Source organism: Mustela nigripes, chromosome 7 (genome assembly GCF_022355385.1).
Source record: "Mustela nigripes isolate SB6536 chromosome 7, MUSNIG.SB6536, whole genome shotgun sequence".
Classification (NCBI taxonomy): domain Eukaryota; kingdom Metazoa; phylum Chordata; class Mammalia; order Carnivora; family Mustelidae; genus Mustela; species Mustela nigripes.
The window spans coordinates 126923336-126950883 of NC_081563.1; the positions used below are offsets into that span (position 1 = coordinate 126923336).

Here is a 27548-nt window from a genome sequence, read left to right on the forward strand (position 1 = left end):
CTACCCGACCATGGACCTCTTTCTTCCTCTCAGGCGCACTTCATCTAATTTTTTTAGCACTGGCCTGGACTTTTTGGAGAAGGTGGAGTAGCTCTTCAGAAAGGCTTCAAACACAGTCTCCGTATTGGGGTGGGTACTGAGGAAGGCTTTCTCTAGCACGTAGAGATCAACCCCCTTATCTTCAGGAAGGGCTGAAACGAAACTGAGTCCAAAGTCTATAAGCACGATGTTCAGCTGCTCCACGGGGGGTTTCAGGAGCATGTTCGAAGTGGTGAGATCACCATGAATGAGGTCTTCATCGTGCATTCGAGCCAAAACCTGCCCGACTGTCCTGGCTAAGCCAAGGAGGCTTTGAGGAGTTTTTTCAGTCTCCATAGTAGACTGAATATAATCTCGAACAGTCACTGAGCCTTCGATTTCTTCCATGTATAAGCAGTTGGATGCATAGTCTACGAAAAAGACAACGGGAGCACATATCCCTGCAGTCAAGACAGAAATGGTTATTGGATTAGATTCTTTCTTAATGTTAAGTTTAATTTTCAAGGATTGAGCCAGACTTTTACCGTGCACATTTGCTTATTTCAGGAAAAACAAACAAACAAACAAAAGATTTAGGAAAGCTGCAGAACAGTACAACGTAAGTAAGAAGTTTCCCCTGTTCGTGCCCTGCAGGATTGTGCCTTAAGCCACCCCACAGCTTAGTTTAGTGGTGCCAAAGTGCCTTCCTCCTTTCCACTCTTTATGATTGGATTTCATCTGTCATACTTATCCCCCAAACAAAACAAAACAAAATAAAACAAAGAGCCAGAAGGGTAAGCTTAGTCAGAGTGCGTTCTACCTCAAAAGGACACAAACGGGCCAAACAATGTTGGCTGAAAGATTCACCTTTGCAGTTAGAAAGGATGGGTTCAAATCCTGCCTCCCTTCCTGATTAGTTGTATAACCTAAAAGTCACACCAATTCTCTTAGCTTATTTCTGATTCTAGAACATGAGAATGATCCTTCCAAGAATTCAAAGAATTCATCACATTCAAAGATTCAGTATTTATTTGACAATCAGGCCCAGCACACTATTCTAGATACTGAAGACTTATCAGTGAGGATACAGCAGGAACCAAAGCAGCTATGATCCCTCCTTAATGGAGGGATCATTCTAGAGAGGGTGAACACAGAAAACAGGAACACACAAATAACTTCATTCAATCCACCCAAGGGCAGAGATATGTCTGTTTGTCCTTACCGAATTTCCTCCAGCTCTCCCACTACCTAACAATGTTCTGGTGTAAAGCAGCGGCCTCAAGAATATTAATGAAAGAAAGAAAGGATATGTAAAAGTCAAAAGCCAGTGTTTCTGAGTCAGAGCTTATGGGCTGAGAGCCTGACAGCCTGACTGGGTCACTCACGAGCTGTGTAACCTTGGGTAGTTACCTTCCCTCTCTGAGCCTCAGTTTCCCATCTGAGAACAAGGCGTACTGTGACGGAGTACAACGGTTTTAACGAAACAGTAACAAACGATTTAATGAAACCTAAAAAGGGCCGAGCTCTAGGTACCAGCCATACATCCAAACATACTGTGACTCCCATGTACAGCTGAGGAAACCGAGGGCGAGGTTAAATAATTTGTTGAAAACCTGCAAGAAGCAGTGCTGTCGGTATCTGAACGCAGAGAGCCTCGCTCCACCGCAAGAATCTGTAATTACATCTAAGAAGTAATGAATGAGGGCGCCTGGGTGGCTCAGTCGGTTAAGCAGCTGCCTTCCCACGGGCTGGGGATCCCAGGATCTCAAGATCGAGTCCCGCGTGGGGTTCCCTGCTCGGCGGAGAGCCTGCCTCTCCCTCTCCCTCTGCCTGCTTGTGCTCTTTCTCTCTCTCTCTCTCTGTCAAATAAAATCTCTTAAAAAATAATCCTGAATGGGGAGATAATGCTCGAACCCTGAGAGGGTACAAACGGGGAAACCAAGGCTCGGGGCATGCTCCCCCCCCCCGTCAGGGGCAGCAGACCTAGGAACTGAACCAGGAGCCACGGCTCCAGCACAAACGGTTCCCCCTGCTAGGAAACGCAGGTCCTCAAGAACGAACGAATGACTAACGAGAGAGATGAAAGGACGGCATTTCGCAGCAGAAGTTCACGCAGAGGATAAAAAAGGAAACTGAGGCAAAACGGGGCGCGGCGCTCGGGGGAGACCCTCGCCCGTGTCCCCGGGGCCCCCAGGCCTCCGGGCCCCCCAGGCCTCCGGGCCCCCCAGGCCTCCGGGCCGGGCCGCCTCACCTGCGCGGCGGCAGCGGAGCAGCGCCCGGGCCTCCTGCACGGTTCGCCGCCGGCCGAGCCGCGCCTCCAGCGCCGGATGCCGGTAGCCCTTGGGGAAGCGGTGCTTCACCACGGCCGCGCGGCCTTGGAAGTGGCCGCGGAACACGCGCGCCTCGGCGCCCTGCTTCACCAGCTCCAGGCCGCTCAAGAACCGGCTGCTCCGCTCCCGAGCTGCGGCCAGCGCCTCGGCCTCCGGCGCCGGGTCCTCGTTCTTCCCGAGAGCAGCACCCCCGGCGGCCGCCATGACGGAGCCCCGGCGCCGCCGCTCGGGGCCCGTCGGCTCTCCCCGGAAACTCCCGGCGATGTTCGGTTCGCTCCGTAAGCCTTCGGACCTCTTCGGCCACTCCAATGCCGGCACTTCCGCCTGTGGAAATGGCCCCGCCTCCCACATCCTCGGCTATCTCCGTAAGTCCTCGGCAACTCTCGGTCAGAAACTCTTCTTGGCCCTCCTGGGCTCTCTCCTGCAGGGTTGAGTCTGATGGTTGGCCTTGGTGGCCTCGCCTCCCAGTTCTTTGTCTCCTTCTGGAAATAGTTTACTAATGGACTCTAAAGAGCGTGCTAGTTTGGGGGGTAAATTATATGGTCACCCTATGGGTGTTAGAGTGGCGGCGGGGTGTGGGTAGTGGTACAGTCTTACATGAGGTGGTTAAGAAGGCTTCTGCGAAAAGAGAAGGCTTCTGTGGACAGGTGACGTTTGAGCGTGGTTGGGTGGGTGAGTGGGTGCCTGGAAGAAGAGTATTCCAGGCAGAAGGTCTAGCAAGTGCAAAGGCCCTGGGGGAGAAGTGTGCCTGGCATGTTTGGGGAAGAGCACGTCTCTGTGCTTTAGTTTCTCATCTAAAAATAAGATTGTAATTAATATCCATCAGGGAGGTTTTGTGAGGATTAAATGAGGAACCAGGGGTAAAACACATAGAACTACGCCAGGCATATGAGAAGTATTCCATAGATGAACGCTGTTATTCTTTATGGAGGGCTTAATACAACAGCCATTAAAAGTAGGCTCCCAGCATCCAACCAGTCTTCAGGGGGACGGGCCTCCCTACAGGGCGGTGCCCCAGGGGGACACCAGAGCCACAACGCACTGTAGATGACCCACCCTTCCCCCATTCTTGGCTGCCAGTGCTCAGAGACAGGAGCGAGGCGGTTTGTGTGGCTTACAGCAAGAACCCTGACTTGTACCACCACTGAACGGCTGGGTGTTTGGGGACTGCATTAGTTAGGCTGCAGGATAAGCTGCTATGAAAAGTGACCTCAGATAGTGGCTTAATTATGAGAGATCTTTCTTTCTTACCTAAAAGTATGGACTTGGCATCCTCAACTTGGTTGCTCCCTTCTCGGAATCTAGTCCAGTTGCCCCCGCCCCCTCGCTGGCAAGAAGAGGGATGAGATTTGCGACAGTCGGCTAAGAACTCAATCCAGAGTTCCACAGGTCACTTCCACTCACATCGTATTGGCCGGAACTCAGTCACCCGGCCCATGAAGCTAAGAAGGAAGCTGGAAACCCTATTCTTTTTTTTTTTTTTAAGTCTTTTTTTTCTTTTTTTCTTTTTTTTTAAGATTTAATGACTTATTTGTTTGACAGAGAGATCCCAAGTAGGCAGAGAGGCAGGCAGAGAGAGAGGGGGAAGCAGGCTCCGTGCTGAGCAAAGAGCCCAATGTGGGCTTGATCCCAGGACCCTGAGATCATAACCTGAGCCAAGGCAGAGGCTTTAACACAGTGAGCCACCCAGGCGCCCCTGGAAAACCTATTCTTTAGCAGGACAGTCATGAACTCAGCTACAGCTTCGGGAAAATATCACTAAAAGGAAATAGTGGAGGAATTATAATAGGACAATTAGTGGACTGCCACGGTTTTGATATTTTAAGCGGCAAATAGCAGTTTTGTCAATTAAAAAGCTTATTTAGGATAAATAATAATCTCATTTATTATCCAACAGAACAAAACTATAAGAAGTAAGGGGTCCCGAGTGTTCTTCAGTCACTTTATGATTTTCAGGACCCAAGGTCTTTCCGTCTTTTTATCTTTATGTCTGTATTCATCCCCTTCATCAGCCTCAGCTTTGGCCCCTACGCTTGTCATCTTATGGTCGCAAGACGGCCACCAAAGTTCCACACGTGTAAGGAGAACACAAAATCATCTGGCCAAAGAGGAGGGGGCTACATCCTATACACTTCTCTTGATTTGGGAGAAAACCCCTTGCTGGAAGTCCCTCGTCTCCCACCCACCAGGCTTCCTCCACAGGACATTGGCCACAAATGGTCCATGCGTCTTTGCTTTAGCCACCGAGGCAGCTGGAAAAGTGAGAATCTGGCATTTTGGGACTGTACAGACAGACACCTGCTCTGGAAGCAAGGAGGAAGGAAGCCAGGCGTCGCCACTGGGGAGGCAGCCTCAAGTCCCTGATGCACTGTGTGATGGAGAAACGAGCATCATATCTTTAAGGTTTAGATTTTTAGTTTTACCGTTAGAATTGTTTAGTAAGGTGAAATATTAAGATGTTGCTTGTGAGGGTGCCTGGGGGATGGATGGCACTCTTCATATGCTCATTCCGCCACCCCCCCCCCCAACCCGTCATTGGGACCCTGTTTGAAATACTGAAGAAAGGCCCTTTCGTCCAGGGGTTGCTATGACACCAGCCCTCAGCTCTGCAGCCTCTGCATTCCATTCATACCCGGGCCATGCCACCTTCTCAGGCATCAGACCCTTTGTGTGGGCACAATGTGGTTTCCAGCAGCTTTCCTCAGCCCAGACTACTCAGAGCTCACCCAGAACCAGTTCTATTTACAACACCTACTTTCCCAAGTTTGTGCCTTCATTATCATAATTGTTAGTGACCACATAGCCATCTCCGTGGTTACCAAATTTGTCTGAACCCCTCCTTTGGAAAATCCTCTGTGCAAACATATTTACAAGTCCCAGGCTCGCTGTGGCCAGAGTGGTTCTTGCTTCTATCATAGGAAAACCTAGTTTAAAACCTTTCAATGGCTCCCCATTGCGCTTAGGATTAAAGACCCACGAGGTCCTACAGGTCCTCCTTCTGTCTCTCTTCTAGGCTCATCTCTGGCCAAGCTCCCATTTGCTCTCTGATCTTCAAACACCTTTGCCTTCTCATAGTCTCTCATTCTTACCAGGTTCCTTCTTTTGTTAGGGCCTTTGCATCTGCTATTTCCCAAAAGAGAAGTACTCTTCCCTCCCTTTGTTGCCTCGACCCATCCAGACATTTTTGCAGGCTCAGCTCAAGGGTCAGTTCCTCAGGGAGGCCATCCTTGACTTCTCAGAGGAGAGAAACCCAACTTTGATGAGTTCTGACATCTCTTTTTGGCATCGTCACGGACTTTCCTTTTTTGTATGTTTGTATGACCATTTAAAGAGTGGCACTTCCTGAAGGCCACGCTCTGTTCTTGCCTTTTGGGTCTCTCCATGGGGCAGCACACAACGTGGCAGGTGGCTTTGCCAGAGAGGGTGAGTGACAGATCAGAAGAGGGTGGGCGAGATGGAAATCACCATCTTTTATAACCTAATCTCTGAGATGACATCCTTCACTTTTGCTGTATTAGAAACAAGTTGGTCAGTCCTGCCCACCTTCTTGGGAAGCCATTTTTGAAAACGCTTACTGAAAGGACCCATTAGATCATTTCCATTCTCACTTGTGAAGAGGGATGCTCTATTCTCTAGAAGGGACAGAGCCCAATAGCAATCCTGCATATCCTCATGAATTTAAAGTGAGCCACAGAGATCGAGAACATCTAGGGACTTCGTGCCCTTTCTAACATACAGCTTCTGTAGGTTATCTCATGGAAATGGAACAGCCCAGGCCTTGGTGTACTAGGCCCCCATATCACCAATCTGTCTTAGCCACACTAACTCAGGAAACCGAGGGGTAAGCAACTGCCCTGACCCACTGTTCCAACCTGGGATCCTCTAGGGGCTGGACAGATCAGAAACATAGCTCCTGGCTATGTCTGCCAACACTGTTGTCAAATGAATGCAGATTAACTCCTCCTCGAGAGAGAGAGAGAGAAGCCGGTAACTCAAAGAGGCCAGGGTTTGGGAAAGAGAAAGGGAGAAATTTATTTGGGATGCAGGCAGCCAGTGGGATGGTTGGTGACAGGTTCAAACCTTAACACCTGACCTCTCCTCCCACAAGACAGACACCTGGGTTTTATAAGGAGAGGACCAGGGGGCTACTGCAAGACACCTGACAGGGAGTGTGTGATCACGAGTGGGGGTTGGTATGTGTTCAGTACATGATCATGGGCAGAGAAGGGGATGTGGTCTTCTAGACACTCCTTTGCTATTGGAGCTTTTCTGGCCTGGCGATTGGAATGTTCCTGTCATTGCAAAACATCTTCATCAGTACAAGAAAGTGCAATGAGGAATAAGAACAATGGGTTTCAGTTAGAGCATGAATTAAGGCATCTTATCTATTTCTGGCTTGAACTCTTGGGGTCTATAGCTGAGTAAGGACTCACAGACATCCAGGTGACAATTCTGGATACTCACAGATGGAGGAGGAATTGTCATGTGACAATGGCCACGAGGCCTCCTTGGACTCTTCTCCATCCCGGAAAGGCAACAGAGTGGGATGGAGAAGAGCCTGATTTCCTCATAAGTGGGCTTGACTCCCTGCCCAGCTACATCCTGGTGTGTGTCCTTGAGCACAACAGATCTTATTATGCAAGCCCCTTACTTCACCTCCCTTTGGCTCAGTTTCCTCATTCATAAAACAGGAGCAAATGGTAATAGTTACCATCTCATGAAGCAGTTGTGAGGGTTAACAGTGAGCTAATACATGCAAAGTACTTAAAGTGTATAATTATCACTTAATAATCTATTGTTCCTATTATTATTGCTGCATAACAATTTACTCCAGAACCTTGCACCTGAAAAGCACCCATTGATTATACTCCTGGAATTTGCGGGTCAGGAATCCAGACTGGAAACAGAAGGGACAGCTTGTCTCTGCACCACAATGTCTGGAGCCTCAGCTGGAAAGATTTGATGGCTAGGAGCTGGAATCATCTGAAGGCGTGTTCTGGAAGCAGGGCTGGATGACTTCAAGAGGAGGACCACCCACTGGCGTGTCCACTCATGGCCCTTCTATGCCTTGGGCTTCTTCACAGCATGGCAGCATCTAGGTAGTTGGACTTTTTAGAGGCTCAGGGTTCCCAGTGCCAGTGTCCCAGTGCCGCAGCCTCAGGAGTCAGCAATGCCAACTCTGTGCCACCTACTGGTTGAAGCAGTCGCAAGCCCACTTAGATTTCAAGGGAAGAAACAAAGAATTTTGGAGCCCTGTTTTCAAATTGCCCTACTGAGGATCTGGGTGTGTTGTTTTCAGAACTGTGCAAGGGTCCCCTGGCTCAGAAGGTCTTGGTGGTGCTTCTTTGCCAAGAGGGCTATATGTGTCTGTGGCACACAATCCCCGCTGGGTGAGAGCATGACTCACGATGCCCATGAACCAGTGTGTCTGTGTGAACATGCCACGAGAAGCTGGACAAGCCTGTGGCCATGTGAATGCAGGCCTTATCAGTGCATTTTTGCCTGAGGAGAATTAGTGGGGTGTCCCCAGTCTGGTTTTTTTCTAGAGCTCATATATGGAATTGCTTGCCTATGTTCACACGAATGCCTAATGAGAACTTAACTGTCGCACACCCAGAAGAGAACTCTGCCCCAAGCCTCTCCTCTCCCAGGGGTTAAGTCCTTGAGTCTGTTTGCCATCAGATCTACTTTCCTCCACCCTCGCTGCTATTCCCTTTGTCCAAATCAACCTCTCTCTCAACTTCCAACAGCCTCTTCCTCTTGGGTTTCCCTAGTTCTGCTCTTGCTCTCTATAACCTACTAGAACTCTCCAGTTATTTCTTGTGTCCATGGGAATAAAATCCACATTCCCGGCCCTGGTTTCCCAAGGTCTTAAAAGATCTGGTCCTTGCCAACACTTCCCTGCACTTTTCCCACCAAACCTTGTGCTCCAGACACCATGGCTTCACATCCCTTCTTCTTTATAGACTCCACAAGCTCCTTCCACCGCGGCAGGGCGCCACCCTTGCCTTCACTCTTCCCTCCGCCTGGAACCTCAGGTCTCAGCTCAAACATCCCCACCCCCCCAGCAGAGAGCAGCCTTTCCAGACCCCCACCTGGGGCAGCGACCTGTGCCTGTACACCCCAGTAGCCTGATTTTCTTCTCTGCCTCGCCTTCACCACTAGTCAGATATTTCTCTCTCTCTCTCTCTCTCTCTTTTTTTTTTTTAAGATTTTATTTATTTGACAAACAGAAATCACAAGTATGCAGAGAGGCAGGCAGAGAGAGAGAGGAAGGGAAGCAGAGCACAGAGCCCAATGCGGGACTCCATCCCAGGACCCTAAGATCATGACCTGAGCCCAAGGCAGAGGCTTTAACCCACTGAGCCACCCAGGCGCCACTAGTTAGATATTTCTGCGCTTCCCCCTCTAGAAGGCAAACTCCACAAGAACAACAAAGAATGTCTCGTCCTTCCAGCCCACCACCTAGCACAGCGCCTGTGGGTCCTCCGGCGGTGTCCCAACCCAATTGTCCAATGAATGCGCTGTGGTCCAGGGGAGCGGGTCTGCGTGGCTGAAGCGGGTATATGAGTGTCCTGGTTGGTCAGCAAACGTGATTGTGTGTGTGAGTGAGTGTGTGTCTGTACAAGGGCTGGAGAGGCCAGCAGGGACCGAGGGTGCTCTTTCCTGTGGGGAGCACAGCAGAGGGCAGCGTGTGGGGATCCCCACAACAGGGATGACGGTGGACGGGGACCAAGAGGAGGTCAGTGGGTGGGGACCCCCAGCCAGGCCCGGGGCGGTCCCTGGCTCCCCTCGTCCCGCCTCCCCGCACAGGGGGCCCGAGTTGGCCTACGTGGCGGCAGCGCAACCCGCGGGCGGGCTGGGAGGAGGGACGGAGGCGGGAGGCGGGCCGGAAAGTTTGTTGGCGGCCGAGGCGGGGACTCCGGCGGGGGGATGCGCGCCGGCCCCAGCGCCCCCAGCTCGCGCGGGAGTCGTGCTCGCCATGGGTAAGTGGAGCTCGGGGGGGCTGCACGCGGGGGAGCCCCTGCGACCCCAGCCGCGCGCCGGCCCCCGCCCCCGCCCCTGCCAGACCCAGTCGGGTGGGGACAGCGGGCCCTGGCTGGGCGCTGGTAGGGGACGCGAGCGCACTTCCTTCCCTGTTCCTTTCTGCCCAGAAAAAAGTGAGCCGGGAGTGCTCTGGACTTGACACTGAGCACGGCCCTCTCCCGACCAATTCAAGTCCTGCAGCCTCTCCCCGCCTCCCCCCTGCAGGGGAAAATGCTCCGATTGGGCAGATAAAGGAACAGAGGCTCCGAAAGGAGCAACTTGATGAATCCGTTTGCTGCACACTTCTGTTGCCAGGCCTCGGGAGGCTGCCATGAACAACACAGACAAAACCTCTGCTTTGGACGTATTGGATGTGGGGAAACTGAAGATTAGAATCCACAACTGGGAGGGGAGGTGGCGTGGAGAATAGGGTATTGCTTTGCTGCTACAGGAAACTGGGATTTCCATTTCTCTCTCTGGATCCCGAGCCTCATTCAGTCATCAGTCGTTCATCCTTCTGCTGTGTGGCAGGGGTTGGGGACTCAGTGGTGACCAAAGCTGATGATAGCCCTGTCTTCCGTGGGGCTGACATTCCAGTTGAGAAGCTGGACAGGAGTAAATGAATGAAATAATCTCCAAGAGTGATAAGATGCTGAGGAATACAAAAAACGAGGTGGTGTGAAAATGTTGAGGGAAGCAGCTTCTTTAGCTACGTGGGTCCTGAACGTCTCCCAGAGTAGGAGGCACTGGGGCGGAGGCATCACTCAGAAGTAGGTGTGCTACAGTCTAGAGAAAGAGTAACAAGGGGGCAGGGATAGCACATGCAAAGGCCCTGAGGCACCAGTGGGCTGGTGTGGTCCGGCCAGTGTGACTGGAGCACAGTGGGCAAGGGGACAAGGGTGGGAGGGAGGTCAGAGAGTTAGGCAAGGGCTAGACTGTGAGAACTTTGTAGGCCATGGCAAGAAGTTTGGGTTTTATTCCAAATGACATAGGAAGCTGGAGAAGAGGTTTAAGCTGGGGTGGGACATGACCTGAATTGTGTTTTAGAAATTCAGTCTGGATTATTCTGTGGAGAATCCTAATAGCTAACAGTGGCTACAAGATAGGTAGGCATATAAGGTAGATATTACTATTACCCAAATTTGTAGATGGTGACAGAGAGGTTGATGAGCTGCCCAAGGTCACACAGCTATGGCATAGAAAAGCTGGGATAGAAGCCCAGCGCTCTGGCTTCAGTCTGCATTCCCAACCACTGTACCACCCAGCCTCTCCTGCACAGTCATGGTACAACTGGTCACCAACTCCAGCTCGGACTCCAAAGTATATGCTCATAACCCTCAAGGTGCACTGCCCCAGAGCCTGAGGGAAACACAGGCCCAGAGAGGTCCTCCCAAGATCACTAGCTTAACCTTGGACCCTCGCACCTGCCCCTGCGTTCCCTTTGCTGCCTCCTAAGTTAATCCAGTGGCTGTTGACTGAGCATCTTCTGAGGGCAGAGCTGGGGGTGGGTGGAAGCGGGGGAGGGAGGTACAGACGAACTGGTCCTAGGTTCTGTCCTCCCCATCATCCCAGCTGCTTTCCCAGGCTCCCTTTCTCCAGGATTGGGCCCCGGGTGTAGACCTGGATTCCAGCCCCCATCCTCCCACTTCCAGGTGCACCGTCTAGTCTACTTCTCTGACTCTCAGCTTCCTTATCTGTGAAACGACCCCGCCCCCCATAAAAGATGCCATCACAAGGCTGCAGAGAGAATGACGGGAGCAAATGAGCAAAAGGGCTGGGCTCACCACCTACATGTGGCAAATGGTCTGCGCATGCGAGCTTTTCTGTTTCTTTTCCTTTTTTTTTTTTTTTTTTTTTTTACCACATCTATTGTGGGACATGACCTGAATTGTGTTTTAGAGATTCAGTCTGGATTATTCTGTGGAGAATCCTAATAGCTAACAGTGGCTACAAGATAGGTAGGCATATAAGGTAGCAGTCCAGTCCCTGCTCTGTCATTTACAAACTGTCACCTTGGGCAGTGTCTTCACCTCTCTGTGCCTCAGTTACTTCATCCGTAAAATGGGAATGACAGCCATGCCTGGGTCACAGGTTTGCTGTAGGAATTAAGTCAGCTGATGCAGATACGGCTTCCCGTAGGAGAGGCAGGCTGGCTGTGGTGAGTGCTCTGGGAGTATTAGCCATGTTGGGACGTTTGGAAGCCAGCCCTCTGGCTGAGGATAGTAGCAGAGTTCACTGTCACTCTCGTTTCTCCCTGGAACCTGAGGGAGAGCTGTCGCAGCTCTCTGGCAGGGAAGGGACCCAATGCATTGTGACTTCTGGTGGGGAGACTGTTCTGGTGTCACCAACAAGAGGCTCCCTGGGACTTACAGCTGGTGATACATCCAAACCTCCAAAACCTGACTTCTTTCCCCTTCCCTTGCTCCCTGATTCTCTCCCTGGGAAGCTCTGTCCTCTGCAGTGAGAGGCTTAGAGGATTAATGGATTTTCTCTAGCGTGAGACAACTTCACATACAACCTTTTGTTGGTTTGTTTAGAAAGGGAGAGAGAGAGAGAGAGCGCGCGCACGTGTGTGTGCGTGCATGCACGCCCGTGTGAGAGCTGGGGGAGAGGCAGAGGGAAGGGAGAGAGGAATCTTAAGCAGGCTCCAAGCTCAATGCAGAGCCTGTTGTGGGGCTGGATCTCACAACACTGAGGTCATGACCAGGAGTCAGACATTTAACTGACAGAGCCACCCAGGTGCCCTAGACAGATAATTAATAGAAAGGGGGAGCAGTTCCCAAACCCAGGCTGGGCCCTATTTGGGGGGCCAGGATTCACTCTACTTCCTGTGGAGTCTGGCCCCTTCCAGGCCCTAGACCTCTCCAAAGAGACCTCTGTCTCAAGAGCCAGAAACCTTCCTCTCTGGCTTCCCTAAGCCCCCAGAGCCCCTTCATCCAATCTTCTGTTTATTCAACAAGTATTTACTGAGGGCCAGGAAGTGTCCTCAGCAGGGGGCAGACAGCTAAGGACACACACAAAAAATTCCTATTCCTTTGGGGTCAACATTCTGGTTGGAGAGAACAATAAATATGGGAGACATATAGTTCTTTCAGACGTGAGAAGTACCTTGGAGGAAAACCAGCAGGGATGGGCATTAGAAGTGCCGGGTGTGATGGGGAGCTTGGTCTTTTTAGGCCAGAGAAGGCCTCCCTAGAAGGTGATATTTGAGCCAAGACCAGAGGAAAAGAGAGGAGTGGAGGGGGAGGGCTCTCACAGCATTCTGCCAGGTTCAAGTGTATCTGACATGGCCCCTGGGAGGCCACGTGCTGACACCTCCCTAGTCCCCCAACTCAGTCCTCGGTTCATGAGGCCGAAACCTTACAGAGCCCCTCTGGGGCATCAGGACAGGGCTGGGGCTCAGGAGGCACAGACAGGAAGTCTCCATCGCTGCCCCGCCGGGTTTAATGAGGAAGACTTGGCAGCAAACTTGAGATGGTGTCAGCCAGTGAAGGGGGGAGGCCGAGTTGGTGAGATGGGGAAAGTGTGGCTTGGAGGAATTAGCCAGGGCCGCCCCTGGTTTACCTTAAGCAAAAAAAAGAGAGAAGAGGAGGGGAGAGGGAGGGAGAGGGGTGGAGGGGAGAGGAGAGGAGAGAAGAGAGAAAAGAAAAGCAAAAATTAGGACCAAAGGAAAAAGGGATATTTCTTAGTCACTGAGAAGTCCGTGGATTCAGGAGCTGGGGCTCGGACAGTGTTGTCAGGGACCCCCCAGGGAGAAGATGGCCCCAAGCGGCCCCAGGCAGGTAAACTACCAGCTTAGTGCCTTTGGTGAGCAAACACACTGACCCAAAGTCAGCCACGTGGCTTTCATCACTTCCCAGGGCCTGGGAACCTGCTGGTTGGCCAGATCTGGGTCAGGGACAGGGCCCTGGAGCTAGGCAGTGGGGGCGGAGGTGGGGGCGGTCCTTTGTACCCAAACCAGGAGACTGAGAGACAAAGCACAGGGAAAGGCAGTGCCCCAACAGAGGGCGGGGGATGCCATAGAACAGAGATGTACAACCCCAGGCCCTTTGGGGAGGTGACCTCGAGCTGGGGCTGGGGAGGATGAGTGGGCCTGGGGGGGGGGGGGGCCCGGGGGGCGGGGGGGGGGGCAGAGGGACATGAAAATGGATGGTGTGGGCTGGGAACAAGTGGGGGGGGGGATTGAGGGGGAGGGGAAGTGGGGACAGAGTTGCGGGAGGGGAAGTGACTGAGGAGCTGGGCTGCGGCCCCCAGCTCAGGTAGGGCCTGGGAGGACATGAGAAGGAGTTAGGACTTAGCAGAGGTCGTGGGAGCCAGGAAAGCGTAAGGAAGGGAATGTGCTTCCCTAGTCTGTCTAATGACCCTGACTCCTTGGGGGCTGTCCTTCTTCGTTGTATGAGACACTATTGGTTCGCTGTTGGGGTTGTTACAAAGATGAGTTGAGAGACTAAAGTCTTTGCACAGGGGAGCTGCGCCGTAAATGGCGCTGGTTATTATTACTATTTTATTTCACTATTCTTTTTGCTCCTCCGCTCTTAACCACTGTGACCTGAATCTGCCCCGGTGCATTTTCCAGCAGGACCTGTGGACAGTCAACTTGGCCTCTGAGCCCCTTGGCTGGGTTTCCTTTCAGCTCCGGAGGAACTGAGGAAATGGCAAACAAATTCTGTTTTCACTTAATTGCCTCACATGGCTTCAGGGAACCTTCCCTTCTGGCAGCAAGCTCCAGGAACCGAGGGAGAAGGGGCAAAGGGAGGTGAAGACAGGGCAGGACCTCCTCATCTTCCTAGGGTCTCACTGATGGTCCTGAACAGGAAGCACACGGCCAGCCAGGGAAAGGAGGGGCTGAGTACCCAGGAGGGCGGGGTGGGAGGGAGAAGGGTGAGCAGAAATGGGCACTGAGCCTTCCACCCACGAAACTCCTCCCCCTACACAAAAATCGCCTAACAGACACGGGGAGAGGGAGAGGTAGGAGAAGCCAGCGCTAAGTCATACTATGCCAAGGTCTGGAAATGGGGTGGTTAAGGGGGCGGATTGTGGCACCAGACCGCCTGGCTTTGAATCTAGGTTCAGCTCCTTGCTACTTTTGACCTTAGACAAGCCACTTCACCTCTGGTGGTCCGTTTGTTCATTTATAAATAATTCAAAAGCCCACTCCATGAAGTTATATTAAATTAAAGATGTTATTGCACTTAAAGTGCTCAAAGCAGTGCCTGATTCAGAGAAAACACTCAGTGAATCTGGCTGCAGTATTATGAATGTTCTTGTCAGGCCCAGGATGGGCGTGAGTGAGATAGATACTGCTTTATTAATCTAGATGCTTCTAGAAGTATGTAAGGGCAAGTATGGGAATTAAGCATTAAGAGTAACCTGTACCTGCATTGCCAGTATGGGGGCTGCAAGCCACATGTGGCTGTTTTTACATTTCAATTCATGAAAATTAAATACAATTTCAAATTCAGTTCCTTCATCACGTGAGCCCATGTTAAGTGCTCAGGAGCCATATGCGCTGGTGACCACGCCCTCTGCCCAGTTCAAGCCTCCCAACACTTGCTTCCATCCACTGAGAATGAAATTCATTATTTTCTTCATGACCTAAAAAGTTCCATGTGACCTGGCCCCTACCTACTTCTGCCTCATTATCTCCTATGGTTCTGGCCACCCTGACCTTACTGAAAACACAGTGATTAAAAGCCAGCACTCTCCAGCTGCATCAGTCACGCACTTGCTGTGTGACCATAAGAAAGTTTCTTAACATCTCTGAGCCTTGGACGATGATGCTAATAATAATGTGTTTTAGGGTTGTTGTAAAAAGGAAATGGGTAGGGACACCTTGGTGGCTTAGTCAATTGAATGTCTGCCTTTGGCTCAGGTCATGATCCCAGGGTTCTGGGACGGAATCCTGCATTGGGCTGCTTGCTCATCTGTCCTCCTCCAGGGGATTTGAAGAGGCAGCTTTTCCTGGACAACATTGATTGATGGCTGTGACTCATAAGCACATGGAACCAGTCAGACCTGGCCTTTCCCTGCCCTCCCTTTTGAAATCACCTCCAGCCCCGGAGCCTCCTGTAACCTCTTCTCTACTTCGCTGGCTGCTGTCACCTACCAAGCTGCCTGCAACTCCCAGGCTTTCAAAAAAGAAGCACACATTTCCCTTGAATCACCTGAGGGGGCCCTTTATGTGAAATTCTTTGTTGGGGCGCCTGGGTGGCTCAGTTTTTAAGCGTCTGCCTTTGGCTCAGATCATGATCCCAGGGTCCTGGGTCAAGCCCCACATCGAGCTCCCTGCTCTCTCTCTCGGACAAATAAATAAAATCTTAACAACAACAAAAAAGAATTAAATGAGTAAATGTGTGTAAAGTTCTTAAACCAGGGCCTGGCACTTCGTGTCCTGTATGCACTGGCTATTAATATTAGTGGTTATTGTTCAAACATACCAAAAACTGTCTTGCCTCAGGGCCTTTGTTTTTGCTGTTCCTTCTGTCTAGAATGTTCTTCTCCCAGATTTTACATGGCTTTCACTCACTCTCACTCAATTCAGATCTCTGCTCAAATCTTCTCTCTTTGAGAGGTCTTAACTGACTACCCTATTTAACCCAGAACTTCTCCATCCTTTTCAAATCCACTTTCCCTGCTTTTCAGAATGCTATCTATTACCACCTGAAGTTATATATAGATTTACTTATTGTCTGCCTTTTCCTACTAGAATATCAGGTGCTTGGCAACACCACTGTATTGCCAGCTCCAAGAACACTGTCTGGCATGTTGTAGATGCCAGATAAGTAAGTTTTTGAATGACTGGATGGGCGGATGCATGGAAGGATGGGCAAGTGTGTGGATGGGGACACAGGGGATGGAATACAAAGACTGGTGGCTGAATGGCTGTATTTTGGGGAGATGCATCAAGAAACCAGATGGATGGTGAATTTCAGAGTATTTGAATGGACGAATGGATGGATGAGTGTGTGCTAGCTGGAGCCAATGGATGGACGAAGGGGGGGTGGGTGGGTGATGAGATGGAGTGGATGGATGGATGGATGGATGGATGACAAGTGATGGATGCATGAATGTGTGCATGGGCCGGTGGATGGCTGGATAAATGGGTGGAGTGGATGGATGGAGGGATGGAGGAATGGAGGAGATGGATGAAGAATGAAGAGGATGGCTAGACAATGGGTGAGTGGATGGATGCATGAACGCATGCCGGAGTAGGTGGAAGAGTGAATGAGTGGATGGAGTGGGTCAGTGACCAGGTGAAGTGATGGACGGATAGAGGGATGAAGGCAGGAGTGGATGGATGGATGGGTGGGTGGGTGGATCAGTGGGTAGAGAGATGAATGACAGTAGCTGGGTGGAGGGGCGGCTGGAGGAAGGAAGGAGTGGATGGGTGGATGAGAGATGGATAGATCAATAGGTGAATGGACAGGGGAACAGAGTGGGTAGCTGGATGGATACAGGAGGGCTTGACAGATGGAGGGAAAGTCCAGGGATGGATGCTGTGGCAAGGAACCATCCTGAACTCTGCTCCTGTTGCTTTTGTTTTCCAGGCCGTCCCCAACTGCTCCTGCCCCTGTGTGCCTCTGTGTCTCTGCTGGGTGGCTTGACTTTTGGTTACGAACTGGCGGTCATATCAGGCGCCCTGCTGCCTCTGCAGCTTGACTTTGGGCTATCCTGCTTGGAGCAGGAGCTCCTGGTGGGCAGCCTGCTCCTGGGGGCTCTCCTGGCCTCCCTGGTGGGGGGCGTCCTCATCGACCGCTATGGCAGGAAACAAGCCATCCTCGGCAGCAATGCAGTGCTCCTGGCAGGCAGTGTGAGCCTGGGCCTGGCTGGGTCCCTGGCCTGGCTGGTCCTGGGCCGCCTGGTGGCTGGCTTTGCCATCTCCCTCTCTTCCATGGCCTGCTGTATTTATGTGGCGGAGCTGGTGGGGCCAAGGCAGCGGGGAGTGCTGGTGTCCCTCTATGAGGCCGGCATCACCCTGGGGATTCTGTTGTCCTATGCACTCAACTATGCCCTGGCTGGTGTCCCCGGGGGGTGGAGGCATATGTTCGGCTGGGCCGTGGCTCCTGCTCTGCTGCAGTCCCTCAGCCTCTCCTGTCTCCCTGCTGGTACCACTGAGGCTGCACCCTGCAGGGACCTCATTCCTCTCCAGGGAAGTGAGGCCCCCAAGCTGGCGAGGCCGAGCTACTCCCTTCTGGACCTCTTCAGGGCCCGGGATAACATGCGAGGCCGGACCGTGGTGGGCCTGGGACTGGTGATCTTCCAGCAGCTAACCGGGCAGCCCAATGTGCTATGCTACGCCTCCACCGTCTTCCACTCGGTCGGCTTCCGTGGGGCCTCCTCCGCCGTGCTGGCTTCCGTGGGGCTCGGCGCCGTGAAGGTGGTGGCTACACTGATGGCACTGGGGCTGGTGGACCGAGCGGGCCGCAGGGCGCTGTTACTGGCTGGCTGTGCCCTCATGGCCCTCTCGGTCAGTGGCATCGGCCTTGTGAGCTTGGCTGTGCCCATGGACTCCGGCCCAGGCTGCCTGGCTGCGCCCAACGCCAGCGGGCCGTCTGGCCTCCCTGGAGACTCGAGCCTGCCCCAGAGGCCTGTCACTCCACACCCCCCACCAACGACCCGCCAGAACCCAGGGGAGCCAGGCTTGCCAGCCTCTAAGAAAATCAAGACCCTCACAGCCCCTCCGTGGCCTGTTTTGGGCACCGCTACCCCCACGTCCCCCTCCGACCCGGAGCGCGCCGCACTGCACTGGGCTGCGCTGGTCTGCATGATGGTCTTCGTGAGCGCCTTCTCCTTCGGGTTTGGACCAGGTAGGCGGGTGATCTCTGGGAGTGACTCTGCAGCCCCCCCACCCCCACCCAGCGGGAAGGTCAGGGACCCTGTCGGTCAGGGTCTCAGAGGGACACTGGAGGTGGCTCGACCGAAATGCTAGGGAAGCTTACACTTTAGGGCTCCTTGCTGATGCGGGCACTCCTTCCACGGGCCTAATTTTCTGTTCGTAGACTTTAGTTTTCTTATAAAGGGTCCCTAATTATTTAAGTTTCAGGCTTCATGAAACTTGAGTTTGCCCCTGAGTAGAACACTCAACAGGTTTACTCGGAAGGGGTTCTGGGGGCACCTGCATGGCTCAGTGGGTTCCGTGTCTCCCTTCTACTCAGGTCATAATCCCAGGGTCCTGGCATTGAGCCCCACATTGGGCTCTCTGCTCAGCAGGGAGTCTGCTTCTCCCTCTCCTGCTGCCTGCTGCTGTTTCTCCTGCTTGTGCTCTCTCTCTCTGTCAAATAAATAAAATCTTAAAAAAGAAGGGAGGGAGGGAGAGACGGAGAAAAGGTTTCTTCAGCGGTGTGGGGGAGGCCGCGGGAGGACTGGGTGTCCCGGGGCCTGAGATTCTGATGAGTCACATTGTTGGGGGGCTGCCCGCTGGACCATGGGTGCCAGGCCCCGGTTCCCGCCCCAGCCCATGAGTCCTCCCTGCGTTCCTGTCCTAGTGACCTGGCTTGTCCTCAGCGAGATCTATCCCGTGGAGATCCGAGGCAGAGCCTTCGCCTTCTGCAACAGCTTCAACTGGGCGACCAACCTCCTTGTCAGTCTCTCCTTCCTTGACCTCATCGGTGAGTCCTCTGACCTAAGTCCATGGTCCAGGTCCTTCTGTTCCAGGAACAGTGGCCTGGGTGGGCTCTTCTTGGCTCAGCAAGGTTGCATGGCCATCCGCAGCTGGAAGGTGGCAAGATTCTGATGCTCAGGCCTGGGGCATATACCAGCCCCTGGAGTCAGGGTGGGTGGGGGTCAGCTTTACCCAACCATGTGGACAGATGTGGGGGAGATGGTTCCTTAAAGGAAAAGTGGGGTGCTAGTATCAGCAAAGTGGGGACAGAGGCTGGCAGACAAAGACAAGGAAAGACATGACCCTCGAGGCTTCGATCCCTGATAATTCCAGGCCCCATCAATGAGGGGGCCGATTTGATTGACAGCCTGGGAGTCTAAGTTGAAGGAGGGGAGGAGCCTCCGTCTGGAAGCCGGCTCTGATTGGTGTAGTAGGGGAGGGAACAAAATCCCGGTGGGGGGATGGGGGAGTCTGAAGGCCCGAGCGTGGACCTGTGGTCCCTCCCGGACAACACACGCGTTTGCACAGACGTGCATGCGCATGCACACACACAGACGCCCATTGTTTTTATTGTAGCCCGAAAGCCCTCACATTAAAGCAGGGGAGTTTTTGAAAATTTCCTTCTTGTAGCCGCAGAATGATTCTGTAAGTAAAACTGTGAGGAATGTAAAATTCTCCAGGCCCAGCAGTGGGCGGTAGTCCCTGCCCTCACTGGTGAGAATGTGGCTGAGACCAGCAGGTACTGGGCTGCCCGCTTTTCGCCCCCTTTTCTATTCTAAACCGGCTCCAACAGGCTCGTGCCCACCTGCCGGCAGGACACTTCTAGTGTGGGTGACGCTCTGATCTCATATCTAGTCTGGGTGACGCTCTCTCTTCCTACCTCGCATTCGAGCCCCATCTGAACCATGGTGGGGTGCGGTGGGAATGATCTCCGCCCAGAACACCGGAAAGGGTCTCTGAGACGCTAAGATGCTCCTGGCCCAAGGAGCCAATGTGGGAGAGGCTCCTTCCCTGTGAGCCCCAAGGCACACAAGTTCTTAGGGCTCAGTTATGCCCCCATTTTCTGCAGCCAAGCATTTCCTCCTCAAAGGCACAGCACCACCACCACCACCCCCCCTACCTCCAGCATCCACCCCTCCGTGGGCTGTGGGAAAGCCTGGTACAAGTTCATGTCCACTGTGCTTGTGTCCCAGCCCCACCCCCCAACCCGTCTTAGGGAAGCCAAGCTTCTTCCTGTTGCCTCAGTCTTCAAGCCTCCCCTTTAAGTGGAGTAAATGAGGAAGAAAGGGAGAGAGGGAGGGGGAAGGAGGAAAGGAAAGAGGAGGGAGGGGCTTACTAGAATGGTACCAGACCCTTCCCATGCCCATTTCTCACATGAGGCCGCCCGTCTTTCCCAAGCCCCCCGGGGAAGTGAGAACCCTAGAACCGAGCCCCGCTCACTTCCAGTCTAGCTCTCTCCCCGCTGGTGTGAGGATGAAGTGGAGACCTGCCTGGTCAGGGGAGGGTGCTCAGAGGCCACGACCTCTACAGGTGAGAATGGCCATGACTCTGAAAGGTTATCTGTGCTTCTGCCTCAGCAAAGCCCTTCTCTGCCCTGGGCTGCCGGACTTCACAGGAGCCGGGGTCGTCCTGGGTCTTCACCCGAGGCTCCTGGAAGAGGCGAGGGCTTGGGAGCCGGCTGGGAGTCAGACACAGGCTACACGGGCTGACACTCTGTTCCCTGGACAGTCACTTCATTCACCCAATAACCAGTTTGGTTTTAGTTTCGGGGCTGGGCTTGGCCGAGGCGGGGTCCTGTAGTTATGCTGCTGTTGAAGTGAATGCTGTTGCCCCCTCCATTCATGGTTTCAGATTATGACCTCAGTCTGGTGAGTGTCTGAGAGGTAGGTGACTTTTCCCATACCAACCTGATGCCCACGCCTGTGTTTGCGGGTCTGGGCCCTGGCCCTTTGCCTGCCTCTGGGATAGCCAATCAGGCTCCTGCTTTAAGGGGCTTATCTGACAGCTTGTTGTCGTAATTCTGCACATCGAACATCTGGAGAATGTGCTTTGGGTGAACTGATTGGCGTTGCTCACCCTGGAACCAGCCATTAGGCCCAAGCTGCGCCCCTGCTCACGCTTCTGCTCTCCTGTTCCCAGGTGCCATCGGCTTGTCCTGGACCTTCCTGCTCTATGGGCTGACCGCTGTCCTCGGCCTGGGCTTCATCTATGCATTTGTCCCTGAAACAAAAGGCCAGTCCTTGGCAGAGATAGACCAGCAGTTCCAGAAGAGAAGGTAGGAGGACACAGGGCTCGGAAAGGACTCAGCATATCCTGAGCAAATCCGTTCAGGGTTTACTCTGTGTACTTTCCCTTTCCAAGAGGGTGTTTTTCTCCTCCTCCTGACCATGTTACAGTGCCTGGACACTGTCCGTTTTGTCTTGTCTTCGTAAGGGAGCTGTTTTCCTGGAGTTGTGTCTTCCTAAAGCAGAGTTTCACTGGACTTCAAGTCCCAGCTCATGGGAATTTCAAAAACATGCAGTTACGGAATCGCATGAGGTCAGATTAGCAGGATCTTAGAGTCTTGGAAGCTTAGAGAATAGAGCTTAGAGAATAGAGAATAGTATAACCATGGCCTTTTAAAGGCACACACGCAGAACTGCGGGCTTAATCTACTCATTCAGCTGGTGTTTATTAAGTCCTTACTACGTGCCAGGCCATGTGTGGATCTTGGGAAATGTGGCCAGGTACGATGGGCAAGGTCCTTGTCCTCATGGAGCTTCCATTCTGGTGGAGAAGGGGGACAGAAAACAAACAAGCCAACAAATGCAGCAACAAGAGCATTTAGCTAGTGATATGTATCTGAAGAAAATGAAATAAGGCAATAGGTTGAGAAGGCCTGATTGTAAGAGTGGGGAACAGTGGGGGTTGTGGCTAAATTAGAGTGGGAGGCCAGAGAGAACAGGCCTCACTGAGAAGGTGCAATTTCAGTTCATGAGAAGGAGACAGCTATGTAAAGATGAGGGGGAGGAGAATTCCAGGTAGAGGGAACAGCAGGTGCAAAGGCCCTGAGGTTGGGAGTGTATCCCGCATATGCAAAGAACCCCAAGGAAGCCAATGTGGCTGGAACAGAGGGAGGGAGGGTGGCCAGGAGGGGTAAAAGATCAGATCAGCCAAGTTGGCAGGAGCTCAGTCATGTAAGGTCTTTGGATCATAGAGAGGAGTTGAGAATCTTAGCATCATGGGGCCTTGGGCTGTTCAAATAAGAGAATAATAGGAGCATCAGAAGACACCTAAAAACACTACCATCCTACATATCCTTGGCAAATGCCCCTGGTTCCTTCTTGTAGTAAGGGGAGTCGGCAGCACCTAACTGCCCGTTCTATTCCTAGGAGGCCCTAAATGACTGAAAAAATAAATCATTCTAAGCGGGAGTCGGAACTTGCCTCCTGCACTGCCTGCCAAGTCCCACCCCCACCCCCCAGCCCCTGAAGGGATGCAGAACTGGTCCGGCGTAAAAGCCTTTAACCTGCTCCATTCCACCCCAGAGGGATCTCTGCCAGCGGAACACCCCAGTGTGTTGGCTGACCCCTCCACAGGCCCCTTGGCAACCCAGTCCTTTTGGTTAGGAAGTAGATTGGTTGCTCAGGATAGTCTCAATGTGGGGGGTCCAGGGCTGGGGTGGCGGCTGTGCTTCGAGAGGTCATCCAGGGTCCCAGGCTCCTCCTCTCTGGGTGCTCTGCCGCCTCTTTGATAATGACCTTTCCCACATGGCCTATGACGGAGAGCCACCACAGGCCTACAAGAGGGAAGGGAGAAAGGGGATACAAAGCCTGGAAAAGGCACCTGTCATATCCACCAGCATCCTTTGGACAGAACCTGGCTATACCTACGTGCGGGGGAGGCTAAGAAACAGGTGCTTTCATTTGGAGAGCCCTGTGCTCCACTAAAATTCAAGGGTACTGTTACTAGGCATAAGGGGGGGATACAGATACCAGAAGCCATCTGGAATCTCTGCCATCCTGGCTTTCTTGGGAGAAGATTCCAGAACCCCTCCTCTGGGATGAGGCGCTAAGGAGGCAGAAAGGCAGGTAGAAGCCACCTTTGGGAGAAAGCAGGAGGTAATTGAGGGGGAGGGTCAGGCTGGCCCTGGGGACTCGGGGTCGCATGGCAGAGCCTGGGCCAACCTGTGGGGCAAGGAAGCTGAGTCTGCCATGACTTTAGGAGGAGACAGAAAATTAAGGGGGCGTTGCCAGGGTCTGGCAGTCCTCACTTCAGTCCCTATAGTTCAGATATGAGTCCCTGAGTTCAGAGTCCGCAGAGACAGAGACTTTCTACTCTCTGCTTGACAGGTTCGCTCTGAGCTTTGGCCCTAGGCGGAGGTCCGCCCGCATTCCATACACCCGCATTGAGGTCTCTGCAGCCTCTTGAAGAGCCCATCTGCCTGGAAGATGCTAGAACCATGGCTTTAGCAGATAGTCTCCAGTTTCCTGCTTGCCTGGCCCCTGGAGCACGAGTTCTCGGAGGTCCTGTAAGTCATCCCTGCTCCAGAGGAGGTCTTTGGGCCCAGGTGAAAGAGGAGAAAGTTTGAGAACCCAGATGTCTTCCTTTTGACTCTCAGGCTCTGAGGGGTCCTGAGGATCTGCCTTCTTGCCTCAGTGTCCCCGCGTCTTTGCACATTCCCGCAGTACTTATAATGACAACATCTCATGGAGGCTGTTGCTTTCTCAAAGAACCTCTAAGATCCCAGCCCTGGAAGGAAGTTTCCTCTGGCCTCACCCCCAAATCCAGATGAGGAGACTATATTCTCTGCTCTGTTTTCCCATCTGGCTGGGACTTTCTGGTGAGGGGAAACCTGCTTTTGTCATTCACCAGCAACTCGGACTGGTGGAGGGAGAAGATGCGTGAGTTCCAACCTTGCTTCTCTGGTGTCATGGCTATATGACCATAGGCCTCAGCTTTCCCCATATGTATAATGGGCAACCTGGACCAAGGAGTTCTTAAGATCGCTTCCTCTGCCAATGAGCTGGAATTCTAAGTGCTGCTAAGATAGCGCGTATTCAGCATGGCCCCTTCTCCTAAGTGGTGGGCCATCTCTTTAGTGAAGTCAGTTTTAATTAGGGGAGCCAGCCGTAAATAGAATTCCAGAATCGTGGGCACTAAAACCCAAGAGCTTCCACGGTGCATGAAGCCAGCTCCAGGAGCTGTTTCCAGGATGTGCAGGAAAGCTTTGCAGAACGGAGGTGGGTTTGGAGGCCAACAAGCCCGGCTGTTGGCATTGCCTGTCTCCTGGCCGCTGTTGACCTTGGCTTGCTAACAGTTCTCACTAGCCTCGGGTCCCGCATCTGCAGAATGGGGATGATTAAGCCCCCGGGGTGTACTTAAACCCCTGTCTTCCTGCAGGGGGGTCTGCAGCTGGTCCTATTCAGCTAGTCGGGGCCTGGCAGGGAAGGGTGGGGGTGGGGGGGTGAGGTTTCTGCTCACCTTGTTACTCAGGTCCCCACCTGTGGGACATTGTTCAGGGTCAGACCCTGACAGATGAGTCAGATGGAGACTGAGCAAGAAGTCAGGCTGGAAGTCACCAGAGGAAGGGCCTGGCAGGAGTGAGGTGCCAGATGCTGAGGAAAATGAAGAGCTAAAGCAGACTGGGGAGCCGGTGTGGGACGACGCTTCGTCGTGCATGCCTGCTTCATACCCACAGGACTCTCGACTTCTCTCCTCTGGTTCTAGATGCTTCCCTTGCACCCAGTGATGGGCAGGAGGCCCCTCCCATTACCTTGTGAGAGCCCCTTCTTACATTTTTGGGACTTTGGCCAGCTGGCTGTTAAACAGCCATTTAAGGATAACTTTAAATTAAAAAGTTAAAACTTTAATTTAAAGATAACTTTTAATTAAAAATTTAAAACTCCTTTTAAATGATGGAATATTTCAGTCAATTATATTAAAAGCCAAAGTAATAAATACTAAAACTTCATCCCTTCCTTACTTTGCTACATTTTACTGTCCTCTGGCCTCCTGAGGTGACATGCATGTAGTCTGTCTTAGGAGAGACACAGGAGAGATCCTCCGCGTCTCCCGATTCTGGGTACGAGGCGTCATCATGCCCACGGGGGTGACGTGGCACCACAGGGATGGGGGAACCCTACAAGGCAGCTTGACTTGTTGTTTCCTTGATGTTCCAGCCTTAAGCGTGATGTTCCAGCCTTAAGCGTGTGATGGATAAAATGTTAATAATGTAAATTAACCTTGCGCGTGTGTCGGTCAAGTCTGTAGCTGAGACATGGCGAGTGGCCCTAAGAATTGAGGGAATAGTCTTTCACTTTCGAATGCTATTGCCCAAAGCAACATACAGGTGGCTCACATCATCTCTGAAGGTGTTCTGACCCACATCTTCCTTGTTTTACTTTCGTCTGACTCATTAACGTCAACAACGCCTTCCCGTCGAAACTACGCCCGCTCTGCAGAGACAAGACGGGAGGGGCTCCTTTGCTGAGTTGGATTGCTGTCCTGCATTTATTCCTGGTCTGTTTTTGTCAACTGATGGCAAAATTGCAGTGATAGTTGGTTCTGGATACAAGAATTTGGCAACAAATCAATTCATCTGCAAGAATGAGTTGGCTCTATAGAACGTATAAAGGATATTTACGAGAGTGTTATTATTTGTAAATCTGTAAATTTTGTGTAATAAACAGATAAAATCTATACACACACTTACCAGCACACCATTCCTTTTATCTGACCTCATGGGGCCTTCAGATCCAAATGTCTCTACAAAGACCCCCAGGACTCTCTCAATTCCCCTTTCCTGTCAGCCTAGAGAATGCTTAGACTAATCTTAGAGTGGTCAGGGTTATACACTCAGTGGTCAGACAAGGAATGTAAACGATTAGACCCCTGTGGTAAGACAGCAGGGAGCAGTGAGGTCTGTGGAAAATGGCGAATACAGGCCCTCTGTAAAAGGGAGAGCTGACCAATTCCAGCTGGCGCCTGCCATGCCCATCATGGCCTGACCATCTGTACTTTCAAGGAAATCCAAAAGTTCAGACCTTGATGCAAAATTTCCTGATTTATTCATAACGGCAGCTGATTCTTAAGTGAAAAGTAGCTTTTAAGCTCAACAGAACACGCCTGTGGCTGAATCATGCATGGCCTTCCGTTTGTGCCTCGGCTCTTGATAACTTTCCCTCTGAGGCATTCCTCTCCTCTGCATTCCTGAAGCCCCCAGCTTAATGTCTATAAAGAGTCATGGCTTTGGAAATCAATGCCAAGCACATCGAGTAACCCAGCAGCGTGAATTGAATGAGTCAGAGGAGGTGTTCTTGAACATGGAGGATGCATCATAGAGGGAAGAAAGGGTTCGTATCTCAAACATACAGAACTGGCACAGTTAGGTGTGGGACTCAGGTGATGGCTCATCTGTGTAACAGGGATGATACTATTAACTATTTAGAGATGACATATATCAATCACGAGTTACGAGCAGGGACCATTGGTGCCCACAAATGGTTCAGTCCCAGCAGCCCCTCCCGGGAGTGTCTGGCCCAGAGGGAGGAGGATGGAGAGAGCAGGAACCAGGTGGCTGTACATAATTGGGGGGAGGGGCATCAGAGAAACCTAAAAATGTGTGGTACCTGCTAGGTGCCCAGTAGTCTTTAACACTAACCAGAGAAGACGCATGGTCTGTTCCATGATCTCCAGGGCGGGTGATGGGAAGTTCTCTTTCTCCCAGATAATCTCAAAATCACTTCAGGAAAGCATTTTCTTTTATTTCTTTCTTTCTTTTTTTTTTTTTTAATTTTTGTTTATTTATTTGACAGAGATCACAAGTAGGCAGAGAGGCAGGCAGAGAGAGCGGGGGAGGGGAGGCAGGCTCCCTGCTGAGCAGAGAGCCCGACTCAGGGCTCGATCCCAGGACCCTAGGATCATGACCTGAGCCGAAAGCAGAGGTCTTAACCCACTGAGCCACTCAGGTGCCCCCAGGAAAGCATTTTCAAAACTCAGTATTATGTGCAGCCTTTTCACACATGTGCCCGTCAGAGTACCTTGCTGCTGTTTGCCAAATAGCACTACACAGACTCCTTACTGAATAATTTATTTTTTTAAAGATTTCATTTATTAATTTGACAGAGAGAAATCACAAGTAGACGGAGAGGCAGCCAGAGAGAGAGAGATAGGGAAGCAGGCTCCCTGCCGAGCAGAGAGCCCAATGCGGGACTCGATCCCAGAACCCTGAGATCATGACCTGAGCCAAAGGCAGCAGCTTAACCCACTGAGCCACCCAGGCACCCCCTAAATAATTTTCTTTAAAGTGATTTGCTTTTCAGGATACCTGGTGGTACAGTCAGTTAAGCATCTGCCTTTAACTCAGGTTATGATCCCAGCATCTTGGGATCGAGTCCCCTGTTGGGTCCCTTGCCCGGTGGGGAGCCTGCTTCTTTCTCTGCTTGCTATTTTCCCTGCTTGTGTGCGCTCTCTCTCTAACAAATAAATAAATAAAATCTTACCCCCCCCCAAAAAAAGTGAATTGCTTTTCAACTTAAATGTATTTTAAGAGGAAGTTTTATTAATTTATTTTTGGGTGGGAGGGATAGATG

At 52.0% G+C, this 27548-nt stretch overlaps 2 protein-coding genes across 3 annotated transcripts; one reads left to right on the forward strand and one right to left on the reverse strand.

The window, feature by feature from the left end:
• TP53RK (TP53 regulating kinase) lies at positions 1-2552 on the reverse strand. Its single transcript, XM_059407705.1, has 2 exons — positions 2270-2552; positions 1-449 (listed from the first exon to the last, which is right to left on the reverse strand). The coding sequence occupies exons 1-2, from the start codon at positions 2550-2552 to the stop codon at positions 1-3; spliced, it is 732 nt and encodes a 243-aa protein (XP_059263688.1).
• SLC2A10 (solute carrier family 2 member 10) lies at positions 2465-25656 on the forward strand. Of its 2 annotated transcripts, none has more exons than XM_059407154.1 (5): positions 2465-2713; positions 16922-18181; positions 18860-18982; positions 21115-21250; positions 23307-25656. In XM_059407154.1, the coding sequence occupies exons 1-5, from the start codon at positions 2551-2553 to the stop codon at positions 23383-23385; spliced, it is 1761 nt and encodes a 586-aa protein (XP_059263137.1). In that variant the 5' UTR covers positions 2465-2550; the 3' UTR covers positions 23386-25656. The 2 variants fall into 2 exon arrangements, with proteins under 2 accessions (XP_059263137.1, XP_059263138.1); XM_059407155.1 differs by lacking the exon at positions 2465-2713 and adding an exon at positions 9227-9334.
• The last annotated feature ends 1892 nt before the right edge of the window (positions 25657-27548 follow it).

Coding starts and splice junctions, on each gene's coding strand:
- SLC2A10 (XM_059407154.1), top strand. CDS start 2,551: ATGACGGAGCCCCGGCGCCGCCGCTCGGGGCCCGTCGGCTCTCCCCGG. Junction 18,182..18,859: donor CTCCTTCGGGTTTGGACCAG/GTAGGCGGGTGA, acceptor TTCCTGTCCTAG/TGACCTGGCTTGTCCTCAGC. Junction 21,251..23,306: donor CAGCAGTTCCAGAAGAGAAG/GTAGGAGGACAC, acceptor TCTGCTTGACAG/GTTCGCTCTGAGCTTTGGCC.
- TP53RK (XM_059407705.1), bottom strand. CDS start 2,552: ATGGCGGCCGCCGGGGGTGCTGCTCTCGGGAAGAACGAGGACCCGGCG. Junction 450..2,269: donor GCTCCGCTGCCGCCGCGCAG/GTGAGGCGGCCC, acceptor TCTTTTTCGTAG/ACTATGCATCCAACTGCTTA.